Source organism: Eptatretus burgeri, chromosome 11, assembly GCF_056783735.1.
Source record: "Eptatretus burgeri isolate ZD-2024b chromosome 11, Ebu_testis_v1, whole genome shotgun sequence".
Classification (NCBI taxonomy): domain Eukaryota; kingdom Metazoa; phylum Chordata; class Myxini; order Myxiniformes; family Myxinidae; genus Eptatretus; species Eptatretus burgeri.
The window spans coordinates 27,575,104-27,597,329 of NC_140971.1; the positions used below are offsets into that span (position 1 = coordinate 27,575,104).

A 22,226-nucleotide genomic window follows, 5' to 3' on the forward strand; every position below is an offset into this window, starting at 1 on the left:
ACACCATAACCATCAAACCACCACAGAAAACCCTCCACCACCTTCACAACCAACAACCACACCACCTGTGAACACTGGACGTCAGGATGTCTCGGGCCCGTTCGGCGATTGGTGCCAAACGCACCGAGCCGCAAGCGCGAATGGCGGCCTTTCTGGGGGAAAATTCGGATCCAAAATGCTTCACGGCCACTTCCCCTCCGTCCATTGGGCGAACGCGAGGCGGCTTGGTCCCGCCTCCAAGCGCGTGTATGTGAAGTCCGTTTAAGCAAATATGCGGATCAAGGGAGGTTCACGCCCCTTTTTGCCCAACCAATGGCTGAACAGAGGGTGGCGTGGCCCCACCTCCAATCGTGTTTTGATCCGCATATTTGCATATCGGCTCCTCCTGAGACCCTTAAAGATATGAGCGCAAGGCGACTCGCACGGAGAGAGTGGAACTGGTGGAGCTGAGTGGGGTGGGAGTTGAGAGCGTGAGTTGAGCTTGGAGAGAAGTTGCGGAGGAGTTGCAGGGAAGATGGCGGACCACGACGAGGTTGCGGTGTGGGGGTCGCTTGACTCGTCGCGAGATCCAGGCCAGTCAGCCATACCCCTCTCCCTGAGCATCAACGATCCCCCCTCCCCCCCATTCACGCTGAGATACTGCCGAGGGGGGGCCCCCGTTCCTTCCCCACCCTAAACGTGGTGCCAACGGGACCGCTCGCGCGGAGCATGCCGGAGAGGACTCGCCGACCACGCCAGGGCACGGAGTCGGGGCGCAGCGGCGCGAACATTGCGGCTTGCCCGCCATCGCGTCACGAGGACGCGGGTAAGACCTCCCCGGTCTCGTGGACTTGGCCGATCCTCCAGGATTCACATACATTTGGTCTACAGACCTGTCTGCCTCCTCGCCTATGAGGGTGGCTTTCTTTTTCCTTTGCTTTTGGTGTAAATGCTTGTGGTGGTGCCGTCTGTTCAGTAAAACTGTGTAAGTGTTGCCGTGTGTCGGTCTTCGTCGGTAGTAGCTCTCTTTCACTGTTTCTTTCTGTGACTGAATATACGTGCTTGCTTTTTGTCCATGTGTCGCGCAATAAAATGCTTGCTTGTTGAACTGTTCCCGCTCTGCTTCGTCTCCTTTCTTTTTATTGACTCTCCATCCTGCATCGCATAAGAGATTGGTAGTGAGTCAATCCCAACAAGTTCCCGGTAACTAATCTGAACCTTCGACGATAACTTCGCTCGGTTATCTATGCAGTACGGAACGAACCGCTTAAGCGGTTCGTGTCTGAAGTCGACCTGCGGCGAGGTACAATCGCCCGATTAACCATCCGCGTAGGTACTTAGGTAAGTCGAGTTTGGCGAACAACCCTATCCTGCGCGGGTGGCTAATTGGCACGATTGTGGTGAGGTCGAAAGACCCACCCATGACTAGCTCCCGGCGTTGTTCCGAGAGGGTCACGACTGAATTGTCCGTCCGGTGGGCGACGTGCCGCGATTCAAGTCACGTGGCCGACCGCACGCCGGCGGGCGCAAATTTGCAACTATATATATATATATATATATATATATATATTGTTAAGGCTGTGAAAATTCGCAAACCACCATTCAGGTCCCGTAGGTGACGTATCTCTTAAGTACATGTGTAGTTAGCCCCAAACCCATTGTTTAGAGGGAATAAATGTGATTCATTCGGGCTGCGACGCTTTGAGAAAGGCGTTTTTCTGTTCTATCTTTATTTTGAACCAACCACGTCTCAACCACCATCACACACCAACCACAATGCCGCTTCACAACAACAACCACACCTGCCTCTCAACAACCACACCATCCTCACCACTCCGCCAGCAACCGTCAACATCTCCACGAACACAAAAGGGGAACAACAACAACTCCCGCCCCGATTTCTCTGGTAAACAAGAATGACGGTTGAGGCTCAACTCCCACCCCAATTTCTCTGGTAAACAAGAATGACGGTTGAAACTCAACTCCCGCCCCGATTTCTCTGGTGGAATGTTCCCCCCCCACCCGCCCGCGTGCCGCGAAGGGAGGGGCGGGGTGCCAGGGAAATAAAATGGCGCACGGAGGCACCGCTAACAAAGAGAGTGACACCAGAGGAAGTCAGGTCAGAGGAGGTCAGGTCAGGGCGGTCGGTGAGAGTGTCAGTATCAGTCGGCGGTTCATGGTCTTCTGCCCGTCTGGGTCTTGGAGAAGCGGTCCGTAGAGCGCACCGCTTGTTGGAGCTTGCAGTCGGAGGGGAGTCAGGACGTCGCGGAGGGACGCGGACTGAAGGTGCCGCTCTGCCAGCTGTGTTGCGCAACCTGCGCGTTCGTACAAGGAGCGCCGGAGAGAGCTCGCCCACCAACGCACCACGAGGGTGCAGGTAACCTGCAACGGTCTTGTGGGACACGTTCGGTCTGCCAAGTCCCACGCCATAAAGGCCCACGGGCCCCGTCTGCCCCCTTGTCTTTGAGGGTGGCCTTTTCTTTTGTTTTTTTGTATGGATCTTGTGGCGCCGTGTCTTGTAAAGTAAAACTGTATAAGTGTTGCCGTGTGTTCGCGTATTCGGTTAGCTCTGCATTGTTGTTTTTGTTTTAAATTGATATATGTGTGTGCTCTTCGTGTGTCGTGTAAATAAAGTGCATTATGTTGAATTGTTCCCCGTTTCGCTGTGTCCTTTCCTTCATTTTAATCTCCATCTTGCTTCACATAAAGGGTTCGTAGTGGGCTTCATACGCCCGATAATTAATCGGAACCGTCGAGGTCGACGATAACACCGCTCGGTTATCCCGATAGCACGGAACGGACTGCTTAAGCGGCCCGTGTCCGGAGTCGACCTGCGGCGAGGTGCGATCGCCCGGTCTACCATCCGCGTGGGTACTTAGGTAGGTCGAGTTTGGTGAACAACCCTATCCCACGCGGGTGGCCGATTGGCATGATCGTGGTGAGGCCGAAAGGCCCACCCGTGACTAGCTCCCGGCGTTAGTCCGAGAGGGTCACGACAGAATTGTCCGTCCGGTGGGCGACGTGCCGCGATTCGAGTCACGTGGCCGTTCGCACGCCGGCGGGCGCGAATTCGCAACACTGGTGTCAGGAGTGGGATAACAAACTCTCCTGTCTCCAGCTAAATTCACGGGGAATCGGTCTAGGGGTGAGAGGAGCGACCCCCGATTCCCTCCAAATTACGAGCGAGCTAAATTAACCCGTTACGAGAAATAAGATGGCGTCTCAAGGCGAGCGGGAGCCGGGGGTATTAGAAATGGATTTAGAATGTGTAGAATCCATGGCCCAGGATGAGATCCCCGTGCAGGAAATGCTTGTTGTGCAGGACGAACTCCCCCAACTAAACGCAGAACCCGAAATGGGCGCGGCGGCGGCGTATGACGCCTCCCCTCCCCCTCTCTACCAAAGCCCCCCGATCCTCGCCGAGTCGGCTCAGCCGAGTGCACTCGACATGGCGCAGTTATTTGCAATGCTGGCGGAAATGAATAACGGATTAAACAACAAGATGGATGGAAATGCGCAACAAATGAACGAAATGAAAAACAACATGAAGGAAGAAATGAAAGAACTGCGGGGTGAGACGCAGAACATGGGAATAAGCCTAAAAGGAAGCTTGGACGAACTAAAAAACGAAATGAAAAAGGAAGTCGACACGATACGAGCGGAGGTGACCGTGTTAAAAAAAAAAGTAAAAGGAGTGGGGGTCGCAATGGAAGAGAGCAAACAAGAGAGAAATAAAGATGGTGGTGGGAAAGATAGACAAAGTAGGAAGAGGACTGGGAGAAGTAAAAAAGGGAGAAGACCAAATAAAGGAGGAAATAGGGAAGAACACGACGGCGATAGAGGAATTAAAAAGAGAACAAGGGAAAATAAAGGAGGGATTGGGAGCCGTGAAGGAGGACTGTGAGAAAAGACATCGGGAAATGACAGACAGAGTTGAAAACCTGCGAAAGGAGGTAAAGGCGGAGACACAGAAAGGATTAAAGGAAGTGGGGGAGGAATGTAGAAAGAGACATGATGAGGTAATTAATGAAATGGAGAGGAAAGCCGGAGAAAAGACAGAGGAACTGGGGGGACGGATAGAAAAAAACCGGGGCGAGACGGAAGAGCAGTTTAGGACAACGAGGGAGAAAATATCCAAGACAAATAAGGTGGTGACACAGGTACAAGGGGAAGTGGAGCAAATAAGAGAGAAAGTCGGGGAACTATCGTTAGAGACGATAGGGGAGGAAGTAAACGAAGTAATAAAGGGGAAAATAGAGGAAATGGAGAGGAGACTGACGGAATGTGTGGAGACCCGGTGTGAGAGGCAGGGTGACCTCCTTCGGGAACAGGGGGAGAGGATATACTCCCTCGAGGCGGATCGTGCCCAGGTGGGGCCGGTGTCACAGGGCAGAGAAGGAGGCTTGCCCGATGCGGGGGTGAGCATGCCAAGCTTGGGGAGGGTAGAGGCCGCGAGGTCTTTTGGCCTAAGGGGGGTACCCAGTATGACTGTTCTGGTGGGTGTGCAGAGTGCGAGTCCAATGGCTTGGGGGAGTAAGCGGGATGACGCAGTGCATGGACAGACACGGACAGGGGTGGTAAATTCCCCGGGCAAATGGCTTGGACCCTGCGGGAGTGAGGCACCATTGGGACTGGGGAGGTACACCCCCCCCCCAGGAGTCCCTTGGGAACTGGAGGGGGGACCTCGAAAGGACCGAGGGTGCCGCTACCCCCGTACGATGGCAAGACGGACTTGAGGGCGTACATGGCCCAGTTCCAGTGTGTTGCCAGAGGCAATGGCTGGAACGAGGTGCAGGGTGTGGCACAACTCACGGCAGCCCTGCGTGGCGCGGCCTTGGAAGTCCTGACCACGGTACCCAGTGAGGGGGTGACCCTGGAGGATCTCCATTCGGCCCTAAAAAAACGATTTGGCATGGACCAGCAGAGCGAGCTTGTTAAAGCTCAGCTCAACGGGCGCAAACGACGCTCCCAGGAATCACTGGGAGAATTGGCACACGACATTCGCCGCTTGGTGGGGATCGCGCACACCAACATGCCGCCGGAGTACCGGGAGGAGATTGCCCTGGACCATTTTCTCCGAGCGATAGGGGGCACCGATGTCGGAGCATTGCTGACCGTAAGGCGCCCGGACAACCTCCAGAAGGCAGCTGATACTGCCGCCTGCTGGGAGGCAGCCAGAACGCCATTGGGAGGGGCTGGGCGGCATGCGGTGGCAGTCCGACAGGTGGGCCCCGTGAACGACAGTGCGCTGGGAGCCGGGGCGACCCTGGGTGACCAAGCACGAATGGAAAAAAATGGTGCAGGGCATGTTCGACCGCCGGTTCGGGAGACCTGGGGAAAGGCGGTCGGGCCCAGGAAGGGCGGGGGATGGGCCATCAGGGGGTACCCCAATTCGGAACGGAGGGGGGTATAATTTGGCGTTCCAGAGGAAAACACCTTACCAGAGGAGGTGTTATAATTGTGGCGCAAGGGACCACCTGCAGCGGGAGTGCAACTCCCCACGCAGGGAAAGGCCCCCGCGAAGAGAAGAGCCACGTCCCCCCAGACCACTAACTCCGCCCCAGGTCAATAGGGATAGCCAGGCCCAACCATCACCCCCCCCCCCCCACCAGTCCCCGGGAAACTAAGAAGTGCCGAACATGTAGGGCCGTGTTCGGCAGACTCGGACGGAGAAGAGCCCTCACAACTGCGACAGGTCATCAATTGTGGCCAAATTGGCAATGGTAGCTTAACAATTCGGTGCAAAGTTGCCGGCGTAGGGGTAGACGCCGTTGTGGACACAGGAGCAAGCGCCACGATCATCAGCCCTGTGATCCTTGATTCGAGTGTAGACGGTTGGGATGAAATCCACCGTCTGCAAAACCATAGTTTGCAGATAGCTACCGGGGCAACGGCCCCCATCATAGGACGTGGTTTCGTGTCGTTTAAATTGGGCAACGTGAAAACAAGGATAGAGGTTTGGGTGGCGAAGGTGTGCGACCCATGTCTAATAGGGTTGGATGTGCTAACGGCCGGTGGTTGTAAGATCGACTTGGGCCGGGGGGTCATGCAGTTGGGTGGTGAGGAGTTGCAGTTAGGGGGCATGAGCACGGATGAGAGGGTGGAGCTGGAGGCTCCTGACTCCGTGGTCATTCCCCCCGGTGCCGAGGCGGTGGTCCCGGCCCGGTGGCGAGCACACCCAACGTGGCAGGGCTCCTGCAGCCTGGAGGAACTACCGGCAGGGCCGTCAACCCAGGGTTTAGTCGTGGGCCGCACCCTGGTAAGTACCGACGGGCCAATAGTGCCCGTGCGGGTGATAAATGTTACCACGGAACCACGCACTATCAGGAAGGGCACGAAGGTGGCAGATTGCACCCCAGTAAAAGAGGTCGCAGAGCTAAGGGACGATAACGTCGAGCCGGACCAGCACCAGAGGGAGTCTCCAGACTTGATTAGGAATTGGCCCGGTCCCATTTGCGAGATGGTAAATCGGAGTCGTGTAGATTTGGAGGATGCCCAGCGGGAGGCCTTATACAAGCTGGTCGACCGACACATGGGGATCTTCTCCTTGTCACCCGAGGATATTGGACGTACGGGCCTGGTGCAACATCAGATCCACACCGATGGGGCCCGGCCTGTCCGTCAGCCTGCTCGAAGGCTCCCATGGAGCAAAAGAGAGGAGGCTGATGAACAGGTTGAAAAGATGCTCAATACAGGTGTCATTGAGCCCTCGGGAAGTCCTTGGATGTCACCACTTGTGCTGGTTAAAAAGAAGGATGGGACCACGCGTTTCTGCGTGGACTATCGCCAGCTGAACAACGTGACACTCAGACTCCTATCCCCTGCCGAGAATTGACGATACCCTCGACGCCGTTGCAGGCTCTAAATGGTTCTCAACTTTGGACCTCAAGAGTGGGTATTGGCAGGTGGAGATGGATAAGACGGGGAAGGAGAAAACGACATTTTCCTCAGGGAAGGGACTGTATCAGTTCACTGTGATGCCGTTCGGTTTGTGTAACGCCCCCGCCACCTTTGAGAGACTGATGGAGTGTGTACTAGGCGGCATGCCGTAGCAGTCATGCCTGGTGTATCTGGATGACGTCCTGGTACACGCTAAAACATTCACCCAGGAGATAGCCAATTTGGACCAGGTGTTTGGGCGCCTCAGGCAGACAGGGCTGAAATTGAGCCCGGAGAAATGCACTTTGTTCGTGACAGAGGTGGCCTATCTCAGACACGTGATAGGCCGCGAGGGGGTGAAGACCGACCCCGGAAAAATTACAGCGGTAGAGGAGTGGCCCGTACCTACAACTGTCAAACAGGTACGGGGCTTTTGGGGACTTTGCTCCTACTACCGGCGCTTCGTGGCAAACTTTGCGGAGATAGCCAGGCCCCTTCACCGGTTGACGGAGAAGGGGTTGAGATTTAATTGGATTGGGGAGTGCCAGGAGGCCTTCCTCAAATTAAAGGGGTGTTTGACATCCACACCCGTTTTAGCGTACCCCACTGATGACGGGATGTATACCCTGGACACGGATGCAAGCCAGGAAGGATTGGGAGCAGTCTTGTCTCAGACACAGGGGGGCGTGGAAAGAGTGATCGCGTATTAGTCGGGCCATGAGTAGGCCCAAACGAAATTATTGCGTAACTCGCAAGGAGCTATTGGCTATGCTGTCTGCCGTGAGCCATATCCACCCGTACTTGTACGGGAGGAAATTTTTGGTTCGAACTGACCATTCCTCCTTGCAATGGCTCTTACGGTTCAAGGAACCGGAAGGCCAGATTGCAAGGTGGTTGGAAAAGTTGCAGCAGTACGATTTCAGTGTGGTCCATAGAGCCGGTAAGGCTCATGGGAATGCGCTCTCTCGACGCCCCTGTCTGGGAGAAAACTGCAGATATTGCACGAAACATGAGGAGAGGGACCAATTGGCAGACACCTAACCAAAACTCCCAGTCCGTGCGGCCCGGGTGGTAGGCCCAACGTTGCCACTAACCGCGGGAGAGGAATTTGGTGGATTGGCATGGAGCACGGCCCAGCGGGAAGACCCCGTGATAGGGCCAGTGTACAAATGGGTCCAGGAAAACAGGAGGCCCAGTGGGGAGGAGATCGCCCCATTCGGAGCGCGAACAAAAGCATACTGGGCTCAGTGGAAGACCCTAGAAATGAGGGACAACATCTTATATCGCAAGTGGGTGGAGATTCCTTCCAAACAAACTTCTTGGCTGGTGATAGTCCCTGATGGGTTTAAGGCCCAAATTTTGAAACAGGTGCACGGTACCCGCGCCGGCTTCCATTTGGGCAGGAGCAAAACAAAATCTCGGGTCCGCAGGCGGTTCTATTGGGTTAACATGGGGCGCGATGTACAGAACTGGTGTCGAGCATGCGACACCTGTACTGCGTAAAAGGGACCACCACAGAGGATGAGGGCCCCACTCCAACTACATCAGGTTGGGGCCCCCCTTGAGAGAGTGGCCATGGACATTTTGGGACCACTGCCCCCACTCGCCAGGGTAATAAGTACATCCTCGTAATTATGGACTATTTCACCAAATGGCCGGAGGCCTTTGCCCTCCCCAACCAGGAAGCATGGGTCGTGGCAAAGGCCTTCGTAGAAGGATTTACATGTCGGTATGGGATTCCGCAGGAGCTGCACACGGACCAGGGAAATTTTGAGAGCGAATTACTAAAAGAGGTGTGCAGGCTCCTGGAAATTCGAAAGACACGGACAACGCCCCTGAGACCACAGTCTGATGGCACGGTGGAGAGGTTCAACAGGACCCTGGTCCAACAGTTGGCCCTCTTCACCGCCACTAACTAGGAGGAACTGGGACGAACATCTCCCGTACCTCCTGATGGCCTATCGCGCGTCCCAGCACGGGTCTACCGTGTGTAGTCCGGCGCTGTTGATGTATGGACGGGAGCTGAGAAGCCCCGTCGATTTATTGTGCGGTCCGACGCCTGAGTGGCTTGATAGGCCCCTGGGGGAGGGCTATGCCCGTCGGTTGGAGGAAGGCATGGAGAAGGTTCATGCCTTCGCACGACACCAGCTCCAACAGGCGGGCATAAAGATGAAGCGCAGGTACGACCACCGGAGCCAGATGAGCAAATACCCACCGGGGGTGAAGATTTGGTTCTTTAACCCCAGGCGGAGGAAGGGCAGATGCCCGAAGCTCACCTCACTTTGGCAGGGCCTGGGGGTCGTCCTGGCGCAAATCAGTGAGGTGGTCCTAAAAATTAAAATTGGACCACGGGCCCTTCCCCAGATCGTCCACGCGGACCGCCTGAGACCTTACAAGGGCGACCTTACGCCCTCATGGATATGTCTTGCCGGAGGAGTCGGTGCTGGAACAGCCGCTCCCGCAGAGGCGCAAGGCTCGCAGAGCCTTGCAACGAGTTCACGAGCCCAGTTGGAAGGGATGAGATCCCCCCCTGAAAATAAGGATTTGGGGACAGTGACAGACAGTGAATGTGTAGAGGGGACGTAGCTTAGCTACGTAATGTTAAAAGGAACGTGCTGTAGTGTAAGGGACGGCGTGGGAGCACGAGTTAGTTAGGGGATGGAGATAGAAGGATGGCAGAGATCAGCGATGTGTGTGTTGAAAAGTTGTGAGGTGAGTACATGATGAGTGAGTGAGGCCAGCGGGTCTGTGTGAGTGGAGCGAATGTGGAATGCATGGTGCGATGAGTGATTGGGGGGAGGAGTGATTCCCGCCCAAGGGACCCCGGGGTCAGTGTAGAGTGAGTTAGCTGGGTTAGTTAAATTGACAAAATGGAAGTCGTTTTGCTGTTGGTGGGAGTGTAGGCTCAAAACCCGTTTGGAGGGGTGCAGGAGCCCTGTTGATGGGCTGGGAGCGTGGCTGCAAAAGGTGAGTATTGCTGAGTGGGTACCCCGGGCACCAGGCTAGTCAAGGCTACGGGCACCAGCCGTAGTAGGCCAAGGGCCCATGGGGGGCCGGGATAGCGTAGTAGGCACGGGTGCGCCCGCATGATGCGGGGGCCCGGGGCGCCGTTAGCCGCGTGGGCAGTGTTGTGGGCACGGGTGACCCTCGGAAAGGGGCCCGGGAAGCCAGCCTGCCACATGAGCGTTTCAGGGGAGTTGCCATGGAGGGCACTCCCCGGTGTTTAGGGAGCTGGTAGGCTCGGAGGCAGTGTAGTGCCCGGGGGTGCCATAGCTGGAGAATCGGCAGAGGGTCGTGTCTGCCAAGGGGAGCCACGCGTCCCAGCCATGAGACCGTGTGAGGGCACAGAAATAAAATTGGGGGGCGAGGCCCGAAATTGTAAGGACACCAACACAGGCGACGGGAATCTGGGTTTTTAGAACCAATAGTTGAAGCGCAAGGCGCTTGTTGAAAGCCCCGGGGTAGTTTAAGAGTTAATGGTTCGGGTAGATTAGGAAGTGTACCCCTCCGCACCATCCATCCCTTCGCTCTCGTTGTGGGCCGCTGGACCCACTTTGGGGTTAGATCGCTGAAGTCTGGGGAGGCCATCCTGAGGCTTGAATTGGGCCTCGACACAGGACGCTAGCTCTCCCTTGTTCCCCTCCGGGAAGGGAACGTAGGGGTTGGGAGTAGGCTAGGTGACGAGATAGGTTAGCCGAACAAGGACGATAAAGGGGGTTAGGGGACGAATTATAGTGGGAGGTATAGAAGAAAAAAAAATTAATTGGGGCTAAATTGGGTTTTACAAATTAAGGGAGTGGGTATGTACAGTGACAGGCAAAGGCGATAGGTGGGAGGGAGACAGGTAGGTAGGTCTGAGCCCGCCTTCTGAGTGGCCAGCACAACCGCACTCCCTCCACCAACCTCCATCTCAAGGCGAAAGGCAGGCCAGCTTCATCTGCTGGCTGTGTTACTTCAAGGCTTGTGCCGGCCAACTTCATCGGCAGCTGTCGTTTTGCTGCGAGGCCTGTACCGGCCGGATCGTCTGTAGCTGCTGTGCTACAAGGCCTGTGCCGGCCAGTTCGTCTGCCGGCTGTGTTTGCCTGCAGCGGCCTTGTTCTGCAGGCTGTGTTGCCTGCTCACCTTTGCCATTCCATGCCCACTGCCCTGTTCACCAGCCCCGTTCAACCTTGCTTTGCCCCCCCCCTGTTCATTTCCATGCGCGCTAGGATCCGCAAGGCAACAGTTTGCAAGCTGCAAGAACTGCCCTGCTGGCAGCTACAAATCGGGCCTGCATTGAGCAGCCCGTGCACCGTTTTGTTGCTTGCGTCAGTGCCCGTTCAATGTTCTGCAGGGACTTCTTTGCATGCAGCCGCACCAGGAGACTGCGTTTGTGTAGCCCATGCACCGTTGTGGTTCACTGCATTCATTTTCAAAGGGGAAGGCCTTGGACTGCGTGTGAGCAGCCGGCCACGTTCCCTGCCACCTGCATTGCTTGAGCCAGAGACTGCATGCGAGCAGCCTGGCTCCCTGCTAACTGCTTTCTTTTTGCAGAGTCCATTGATCCTGGGCCATGGTTTAGTGTAAAATTTGTAGGTTAAGATGTACTGTAAATAGGAGTGCGCCCCCGGCATGTCTGTCGAGCGCCGGAAATTTTATTTAAGTCGTCTGTGTGAGTGGGTTTGTTTAGTTAGTTACTCAGCCCTCAGGTTATTTATTTTGGGGACACGAATACCATGAATGTCGCACTCAGGGATCCGTAGGTAAAATGTACTAGGGGAAAACTACACATGATGGCACACGAGAATTTGACGACTCGGGACGAGTCTGTAAAAGGGGAGGCGGTAGTGTTACAGCTGTGGAAATTCGCAAACCACCATTCAGGTCCCGTAGGTGAGGTATCTCTGAAGTACATGTATAGTTAGCCCCAAACCCGTTGTATAGAGGGAATAAATGTGATTCATTCGGGCTGCGACGCTTTGAGATAGGCGTTTTTTTGTTCTATCTTTATTTTGAACCAACCACGTCTCAACCACCATCACACAACAACCACCAACCACAACTCCGCTTCACAACAACAACAACCACACCTGCCTCTCAACAACCACGCCATCCTCACCACTCGGCCAGCAATCGTCAACATCTCCACGAACACAAAAGGGGAGCAACAACAACTCCCGCCCTGATTCGAGTCACGTGGCCGTTCGCACGCCGGCGGGCGCGAATTCGCAACAAGATATATATATATATATATATATATATATATATATATATATATATATATATATATATATATATATATATATATATATACATCACGATATCTCAAAAAGTTGTGGACGGATTCAGATGAAACTTGGTAGAGGAGTTGGTTAAGTGACGAGAACAAGCTGATTCAAATTTGGTTTAGATCTGGCCTATCGATGGGATACAAAACGTCAACTAATCTGCCTTGTGGAGGTATGCACTCCAGCGAGGGGCCTAGTTGGTTTTGAAATGGAAAGCACACAAGGGTCGAATGACCAATAGACAAGGACAGGGAATAATAGTCGACAACAATGAGTGGATTAGTATCACGTGTGGACCAGGTGTGGCAGGCAGATGATCCCATCCTGCAGGCCGTTCATAAGACTGCTGGGTTTTGAACCTCATGCAGTTGATGTGGCAGTTGAGACAAACTTGATTTTCTGAAGCTTGGAATCCAAATCGCTAATACCACTGCCTTGAGCTTGATTTGAATCTTCCATCTCTGAGATGGTAGTCCAGTGTCGTTCATGAGTCAGTTTGGTTTTTACTGACACTCCAGTAATGACATGGAACTTCTCCTGAAACTTAGTACTTCCTGAAATGTGGAATCCAAATCCCAAAGACATGCTTTTAATTCGATTTGAACCCACAACCTCAGGCATGCCAGTCCATCCTCCTCTCCAATGGGCCACCCAGGTTTTTGAATGTTCAGTTAAAAATAAAAACTCATGTTTAGCCAAACAATTTAAAACTAAAAGTTATATTCCTGTCATCAGGGATCAGGTCTGCATTTCTATGCCATTCACTTTGCCTCCTATCGGTGGTTGAGTTTCTTCACCAAACATCAGCTCCAATCTTTGGTGAAACCTTTTGACCCCCCCCCCCTCATTATTTGTTTCCTTATCCCCTTGTCATTATTATCCTGCGTGTGCGAAGCGAAGGGCGGGGGTGGCATGGGTTAAACGATTGGTTCACTTTGTCCGTCTGTCAAAAGACGTCAGTTTATTTCAATTAAACGTAACACTGCAGAACATGAATCGGAACATGAACCTGCAGTTTAGCACAACTTACGACTTTGGCTCTGAATTTGGCAAATTGTACAGACTCTCATCCTGGTTGCACATGGGCACATGCACATGCGTATGGTAATTTTTTTAAATCTGTCTGCCTGTCCTGCAGTCGAACAAAATTGAAAATCATTCCAAACAGGAAACTTACCATTTTTTGCGACATCATAAAGGACATAACCGGCATGAGAAAATTCCGGAATTTATTCACCCAGGAACATTCCCGAGTTAAGCACAAATCCGTTGAGAAAAATAGGGGGTATGGGTGGGGGGGGGGGGTTAAGTCAATTGTTGGGAGTGATTTCACGCCGCCGACGATCTTTATAATAAAAGTATTCCGAGATCCCTAATACAGATTCCCGGCACTCTGCACTGACGTCATTGCCAGATTCATTAACATGACATTCGGACCACCTCCCCACATTACTCTTGAAACTGTCACAGCAGCATTAATCGAGCTCGAGGCGTGGTGTTCCGAGTGTGCAAGACCAAGGCCGCTTCTAAAACATGGCCGCATTCAGTAGCCGCAGGCTGTCCCGGGATTGTGATGCTTGTTTGGCTGCACTAATTGACAAGACTTGCAAGAATTCCTGGAAGTGGGAATGGCTGGAGCGTATGCCATGCGGTACGGTGGCTTGTGGGGCTTTCATTCAAAAGATAGCCCAGCCAGGAAAGGCTGTATGCACATGGTGCTCAAAGGAGATTGTTTATGGAGGATGTGGGTACAAGTCGTTGGAATCCCATGCGGAGAGCAAGAAGCATCGTGATATTCAGAGAATCCGGGCATCCAATTACAGTCTTCCTGGTAAATATAGCCTTGGGCTTTATACATGTACAGTTATCAGTATACATGCACACAGTAGACATCTATGCTGTCAATGTAGTGTAGTGTGGTGTGGTGCACTTTCACTACAGTAATAAATTATGTTAATTGGCAAGCAAGCCACAACTCAGAATTGGGTCAATCTTGTTGACCACCAACAGCACCTGGCAATGACTAATAGTCTGAGGCTTAGTGTAATCACTGTACCGGTCACTGTATTCACTTTCTGAAGCACGTATTATAAATGGTGATTGGCTTTTCTTTTTTTACTCTGCATTGGCTTTGGGTTTTGCTTTTTCTCCAGGTGTTTACTCACCTTCTGCTACCTCTTGCACTGCTGCTTCTACTGCCCCCATCCCCTGTACACCGATGCCTGCTGTACCAATAGGTGACAGGGTATCCAATGCTCAAACCATGGTCCTTGCCTTCCTCGCACAGCATTCCCTACCATTCAGCCTTGCCCCTGAACTGATAAGCCTGGCCAAAGCACAACCTGGATGCAAAGGCACTTGGTCAGCTCACAATGGACAGGACATCTGCTTCCTACAAGCTTAGGTTTGGACTAGGACATACCGTACATCACCAGTTGATATCAGCACTGCAGAGGGAATACTTCTCTCTGAACATTGATGAGCCAACAAGCACAAACCATCAGAGGGTCTTATGTGTCCTGGCCAGTTACTGCAGCCCACTGCATAAGCAGGTCATAGTGCAGCATCTGGAGTCCCTTGTGATCAAAGTGGACAGTGCCTCGTTGCACCAGGAACTGGTTGACTTGTTGAAGAAGTATGAGCTACCGTGGAAGAACTGCATATCCATCCTCATGGACTCCTGCTCAGTCATGCGGGGATCCAAGTCAGGAGTCGAAGTTCACATCAGGGAGAACAATGCCCCACACATGTTGGACATAGATGGGGACTCCTGTCACCATGCTCACAATGCGTCCAAGAAGCTGAGCGACCCATTCGACAACTTCGCAGAGCACATGCTCTCTGACATCTACAATGACTTCAAGTGGTCACCCGACTTAAAGCAGTTCTTGCAGGAAATCTGTGGGCTGATTGGTGTCAGGTATACCATGCCAGAGTGGTATGTCAGTCATAGGTGGCTCTCTGTGTATGATGTCAGTGTTGACACTGCAGCTGTGGGATGCCTTTGTTGTCTTCTACTTTGGCTTCCTCTCTCAAGCTGATTGCACACACTACTTGTCACGGGTTGTGGAGGTCTACCATCGCAGGCACATAGACACAAAAGCCAAGGAGAGAATACACCAGATCCGTGATGTTCTGAAGAAGAATATGACCAAAGATGGCAAGGCACGAAAGGAGCATATACTGCAGCGAGTCTTCCACAAGAAGAAATTGATGAGACTGATATTGATGTTCTATACATCAGTGTTCCTGCTGCTGAAGAAGTACGTCCTCCTGTTTGAGATGAAGGCCCCACTGATCCACAAGCTCAATGACCAGCAGGTGGACCTTGTCCGAGAGTTCATGGCCTGCTTTGTCAAACCTGAGAAGCTGCCATCCTCAGGCAAGAGACTTCAGACCCTCGACCTGGATGAGAAAGCCAACCTGTAACAAGTGAAGAAGATGTTTCTTGGAGTTGGTGTGTCTGAGATTGTCAACACTACCCGTAGTGGAGATGGAGAAGTGCATGACTTCTTGCAGAGTGTGGAGAAGGCCTATGTGACATGTGGAAAGTACCTCCAGAAGAAAATGCCCCTGCATAATGCTGTCCTCAGAAGTGCCTCAGCAATTGATCCACTCAGCAGAGGGCACACTGTCAGCCAGGAGCAGCTCCTGAAGTTGCCATGCCTGGTGACAAATGTCCTTGCACCAGAGGAATGTGATGCCTTTGAACTGGAGGTTCGGAGTTTTCAGATCGACTCAAGCCTGCCACCAGCTCAGGAAGATGAGTCTGCTCGTATCGACGACTGGTGGACCAAGGTCTTTGAAGGTGGAAAGTACCCCCTTCTCTCAAGAATGGTGAAGGCTCTGCTGTCCTGCTTCTATGGGCCACAAGTTGAGAGTGCCTTCAATCTCATGGGAGATGTCTTGGATGTCAGATCACACCGACTAAACATGGAGACCTACAGCGCAGTGATGGGTGTCAAGTACAATCTTCGATCATCAGGAAAAAACTGCAGTGGAGAACTACAGTAGGACTGACAAACTGCACAGTCCCATAGACCTAGACCTGTGCAAGAACATGAGGGGAGCCTACAAAACCTACAAGGCAGAACTGGCAGACAGGAGGGACAAAGAAGAAGAAAGAAGGCGAGAAGTGGGTGCAGCTGCTCTCAGTAAGTTGACCAAGCGCAAGACCAAAGAACTGACTGAGAAGGCTGCAAAGAAGGCAAGACTTTCCCACCAACGTGCAAGCAAGAAAAAGCACAACCTGAACCAAAAGACAAAGAAGTGAACAATGTTCAGAGGTTAGGCGCCTGTCGACATTATCGACTCAAGAACTTAACAACTCGTGGATGCAACAGTGTTAACAATTGTGAACTTATTATGCAAACTTTTAGTGCAACTTGTTATCAATTATTGTCAACTTATTATGCAACTTGGTATCAATTATTGTCCACTTATTATGCAACTCGGTACCAATTATTGTCAACTTTGTTTAATTTGCTATAAAGACAATGAAAGAATATTATCCTACAGATTGATTCATGATTTGTACAATGAATTTTGACAATAATTTACATTACAACATTGATTAATAATTTGCAATATGAATTTCATGTCTTCAATGATTGTCTTCAGTGCTTTTACCCTGTTAACAAGGACAACACAATACACAATCCTCTTAAAAGGGACCAGGAAATGCAGTAGATGCAGGTGAGAACACCTGGAACCTTTAGCATTCGGAGGCCTGGGCAGCCCCCGAACCCCAGCCTAAAAAGTTTTTCGCCTCGGCCTTCGGCCTCGGCCCATCGTTCTTTTTTCAGCTAATTTTTTTTAGACTCACTCTCATGCCTGACATAAACAACAGGCACGAATAACTGATGTAGCGTGTTAAAGAAGGTGGTATTTAAGACACTGCACCAAACGGTGGTAAACATTTGAAATGTTTTTTGTTTTTTTTGCATGACCTTTACAACCTTTATGCCATTTTGATTCAATGTTATACTTGAACACTGCAGAATACAAATCTCCTTTTTGTAACTTCCAAACACCTCCAGTGAAGCAGTACTTGGACAAAAATCTTGCGTCATCTCGACCAAAGGTGCTCTCATCGTTGGGGAATATCAGGATTCAGACAAAATTGCGGCTCGTAGAAAATACAGATCGTGCTGAGAAACGCAAAGCAGTTTTAAAAAAAACGCTTCCCATGTCCTTTTCTCAATACTGCGTGGGGTGAGGTGTTCTCCTAACTATGAACTCCAGTTGATTCATTTTTTCCTGTTCCTTCATGCAACTTGAGACTGTTAATAGTAAAAACTGTTCAACACAAACTGATGTGACAATGTTGACGATGACAAAATATGAAATGTTAACTACACAAATGAAATCGAACTCCAAAAGTGAACACACTCCCAGTCAGGGAATCAATCCCACATTGTGACACGATAGAATAGTTTAAATCATGGAAGAGCGGTCAAGAGCTGTAAGTGGCTTTTAATACAATACTGGGCCTGTCCCATTTGTGCAAAACTGCTTAAATTAATGACTCAAACTTGCCATTTGAGGTAGTTTGGTGGCAGACAGGCTATCCAGGCCATTCTTTCACTCCATTTTGTCTTTATTCTCTTTGTTTCTACGAGTACACTTGTGACGTTACCATTACTCGAACAGATGTTTATCTTAAAACGACACCCTGTTGTTCCACCAGTCTACCTCAAAGTCATAATCAATCGTTATTAATACAGTGATATGTAATCTTGCTTAAATTACAATGATGAATCAACAAGCTCATCTTCCGTGTAAGTCTGCATTCGCAAGTGAACATCAACACGAGCATCAGACCAAATACAGTAGAACATTGACTTTGAAAGTTTCGGTCTGTTGGCCGCATCACAAGTTTCCCCGGACGTTGTGGGTTCCCCCTTTTTTAACCGGACTATTTATTACATATGGATGAGTGAATCATACTGGTGTATTCAGCAGTTGGGGTTTGGGGTGAAAACTTACGGCATATTTGTTAACATAAACAATTTCTGCAAATGTCGACTGGCAAATATTCCTTTTGCACGTGTTTTTAAACAAATATGTTGAGCAACCTTTTTGTTAAATGTAAAATATTGTAAGGAAATGGTGGTTTTCATGTACGATATAGTTGGTTAAATGAGCCTTGTATGATAATTTTATCAAAAATGTAAATATGGCATTACTGGGTCATACGGTGTAAGTGTTAAATGACCAGCAGGTGGTATTTTATTTTGACGTTCGTCAATTTATTCGATACTTTTCCCCACCAGCTGCACTCACAGTCAGTCCGGAGGTGGGCTGGACATTTGAACATTCATATGCATACCGGCTACCTATTGCCGGTTCAAAATAGCCGCTGCGCGTACCGGCCCGCCTAATTGGTACGTTGCTTCAGAGGGGGAGAGATGGTGGGTGGAGCGTTGGAAGAGACAATTTAAGGGAATGCGCCGATGACAGTTGAGTAGTTGGGAGAGAGTTTAATCGTGAGAGTCGTGGCACTAAAATCGTGTCGGAGAAGAGAATCGGGAGAATTCTGGTACATTAGACATCAGAAAGTCATGTCGTTAGGAATCTGGGAGTTGAGTTGCGTCTAGCTTTTGGATTTTGTTCATCAAGCAGTCGTTGAGCATGGCAACACCTGCTCAATCCTCCCAGAGTCAGAAAAGTGTGCATTTGGTTCTGCGATGTTTCTAATTCACGAGTCTGCAAATCCATTGCACTGTTTTACACACTGCTGGTGCCCTCAGGGATTTCTCACTGCAACAAGCACTTTACACGCTGCTGCTACCCTCGAGGATCTCTGAGCTGCATCGACAGATCACACCACCACTGCAGCCACTTTGTGTGCTGCGGTGCCCTCAGAGCTTCCATACTAATATATACAGGGCATCGCTACAACAGTTTTACAGGCAGGATTAAGCGCTAATAGTTATCTCCTTCGATTTGCATTCCCTGCTGCTCACGTCGTGTCTTCCCACTCTCAGCATCCTCCTATCAAGTCTGATTCCTTTTGTGTTGTTTCACCTTTCCACCCCCATTTGATTTTATTGCTTCCTCTTATTACCTCCACCACCGAAGGTGAAGGAGGTTGTTTTCACCCCTCTCTGTCTGTCTGTTTGTCTGTGTGCAGGATATCTCAAAAAGTTGTGGACGTATCCGGATGAAATTTGATGGGCAGGTTTGGTGTGTGACAAGGAAGAATTGTTCGATTTTGGTGAAGATCCAAATCTGGATCTGGATACGAGAATTATTTAAATTTTTAAGTGATTTTTCACCATTGAGAGATCGGGCCAAAAACGATATTTAGCATGATATTTCAAAACTGTATTGGGCCAGATATGTTCGCGTGGATCAGGCATTGCGCGGCAGATGTATGCGCTCTACCGAGTGCCCTTCCAGTTGTAATTGGTGATTGGCATTGGTTATTAGTGTACAATTTAATTATTGTGTGCCAACAATAAATATTTATTTATAATCATGTTTGTGTTACTGATCATTAGCATCTGTGGTGCAATTAGGTTTAAATTAAACCAGGTTAACAGAATAGGTTTCTGCTCTGTGTTTGGTCATCTGAACTTGTGTTTATAAGAGGTCTGTCCTCATGTATGACAACAAGCTGACAATTTTTATTCTTCAATTATTCCTACTTTACCACCCCTGTATAGTCTTCCTGTTTCTAATCAAACCAGCCCAACCGATTGAATAATCTGCTTTTACAATTACAACATGAGATGCATAAGCATAGGAGCAGAACATATGATTTGTGATTGTGTTGTGCAATCTGGTTATTAACAAATGTTTTAGAAATTACAATTTCTATTAGTGTTTGCAACCCTTTCCTATTGTTTGCCCTTTTCCAGGTCCATTTCTCATGACACCATGTGCTTCATAAAATGCAAGACTGATTTTTGGGGGGGAGGTTATAATTGTCTCAAAGTTGGTTCATCTCAATCGTATCGAAAATGGGTTCAAAAAGTACTTGCTGTGCCAGTGTAACTGCACTTGGAATTTGGAAACGACGTTTCCGTGTTTTTATTTGGGCCACTGAAGCTAGTCGGCGTTATCTGTTCACCCCTGTTTGCTTGTCTGTGAGCGCGATATCTCAAGCTTAGAATGGATTCAGCCGAAACTTGGTGGACAGGTTTGGTGTGTGACGAGGACAAATTTATTCGACTTTGGTGAAGATTCGGATCTGGATTCTAAAAAAATTAAATTAAGTCTTCACCATTGAGTGATAGGGCCAAAAACAATATACAACACAACATCTCAAAAAGTTGTGGACGGATTCGAACAAAACTTGGTGGCAGAGTTGGGTAGGTGTCATAAACAGGCCGAGTAGTTTTTGGTTCAAGTCCGGTTGCAGATCGGGCGTATCAGTAGGAGACAAAATGTAAACTGTTCAGCTTGTTAGAGGTATGTCCTCGACCGAGTGTTCTAGTTTATTTTTTATGGTAGCTGACGTAAGTGAAAACCATTTTAGCCAATAACACATGAAGGAGAATAAAACCGAAAAGGGATCAAATGATAATGAAACGCCGATAGCTTCGGAAACCCTAATGGTGATAATTTAAAACAAAACTTTCGTGTTGTGTGTGTATATGGCCTACATTGGGGGGAGGGGGGGGGGGGAGAATACCACAGTTGATTATGTTTTGTAATTGAATGTCGATCGCACTATTCACTTGTTTTTTGGATTTTTGTAGTCCATCATATTATTGGCTATTTTAAATCAGAATAAATGTAGTGTTTACAAATGTTAAACGCTATGGATATGTCTTTCAAAATGGTAGAATGACGATTTTGGGATGGTGAGAATGAGAGAATCAGAAGTTAGAGGATGAAATCACTCAAGGTAATAGGTTGGAGGTGTCTCACCTGGTTCAAATCATCCCCCAGATATAAACTGTCACTCTGGTGTTTCACATGCGTAGTGAGGCATCAACGTATGCATCATCTATCGGAAGGACATTAAAGCAGAGGAACCTGTTTGCCAGGACTAGTCGTCGATGGACAAAGATCAACGGTCTGCCTTTCCCAAAGAGTCTGCAAGTTATCACAAATGACAAATTCCTGCCACACAAACGTCAGGCCTGGCTGTCTGGTTCCAGACAGACATGGGGCAGAACCGTTTCTCCCAACCAACGGCTGAAGGAGGCGAGAATAATTGGGGCCTTTAGAAAAGAAGAGAATCACTTCATCACCTTAGAGGTCAAGCTGATTTGATTAAATTATGAAATAGGAAAACAAGGTAACCTCTGCAAAGCGGTTGGATGTTGTTAACCCAGCAGGTCACAATGTGTTTACATAGGATGTTTTCGCATGTGACCCAAAAGATGATGCTTCAGTCGAAATCCCATGCCACAGAGCACACAGGTGAATGGCCGTTCATTTGTGTGTGTGCGCCGGTGTACAGTCAAGTTGGACGCTTGTGAGAATCGCTTTCCACAATCTGCGCAAGCAAATGGTCGCTCACCAGTGTGCTTGCGATGGTGGATACGAAGGTGTGATCGGCTTGGAAAGGCCTGTCCGCAAGCGGTGCAGGTGAAGCGGCGCTGTGAGTGGGTTACAGACCTTGTTATGGTTGTGGGCTGGAGTACAGAAACAAGAGGTTGCGGTGCAGCACGGAGAGGTTGCGGTGCAGCACAGAGAGGTTGAGGTGCACAACTAATAGGTTGAGGTGATGTCTTTGTAACGATATCTGTTACTGTCGTCTTTTCCCAATGCTGTTGACTTTCATATTGTTCCAAGGCCCAGGTGGTGCTGGGAAGACTTCCAAAGGATTGTGATGATGCCTGGGAGGTGAGGAAGTGTGAGTTTTCATGCTTCAGTGAGTTGTTCACCATGGAAACTGAAAGACATGAAGGGAGCTAAATTTAGAATAGAAAGGACAATTAAAGATAAATTATATAAAACTCTTGTGGAGTAAATCATATGCCCACCTGTCTCACGTATGAAAGCTACCTCCACACAAGCAAGTTTTGAGTGACGTGATCCTTACCGTGACAAGTCTGACAGGATGGTGCAGAGGTAGTGCACTTGCCTCCGAGCTGTCTAGTTTGTGTTCAGTTATTGTCCCTACTAAAAACTGTTGGAATG

General features: G+C 49.9%; 1 protein-coding gene across 2 annotated transcripts in view; it reads right to left on the minus strand.

Annotated features, from left to right (window-relative positions):
- Positions 1-17,580: 17,580 nt before the first annotated feature.
- The window catches only part of LOC147016731 (uncharacterized), a 29,397-nt gene continuing 24,751 nt past the window's right edge, over positions 17,581-22,226 (minus strand). For both annotated transcript variants that reach the window (XM_085847903.1, XM_085847902.1), the window contains exon 5: positions 17,581-21,978. In XM_085847903.1, coding sequence (XP_085704029.1) covers positions 21,431-21,978 — 548 coding nt within the window. In that variant the 3' untranslated portion in view covers positions 17,581-21,430. The remainder of the gene's footprint in view (positions 21,979-22,226) is intronic.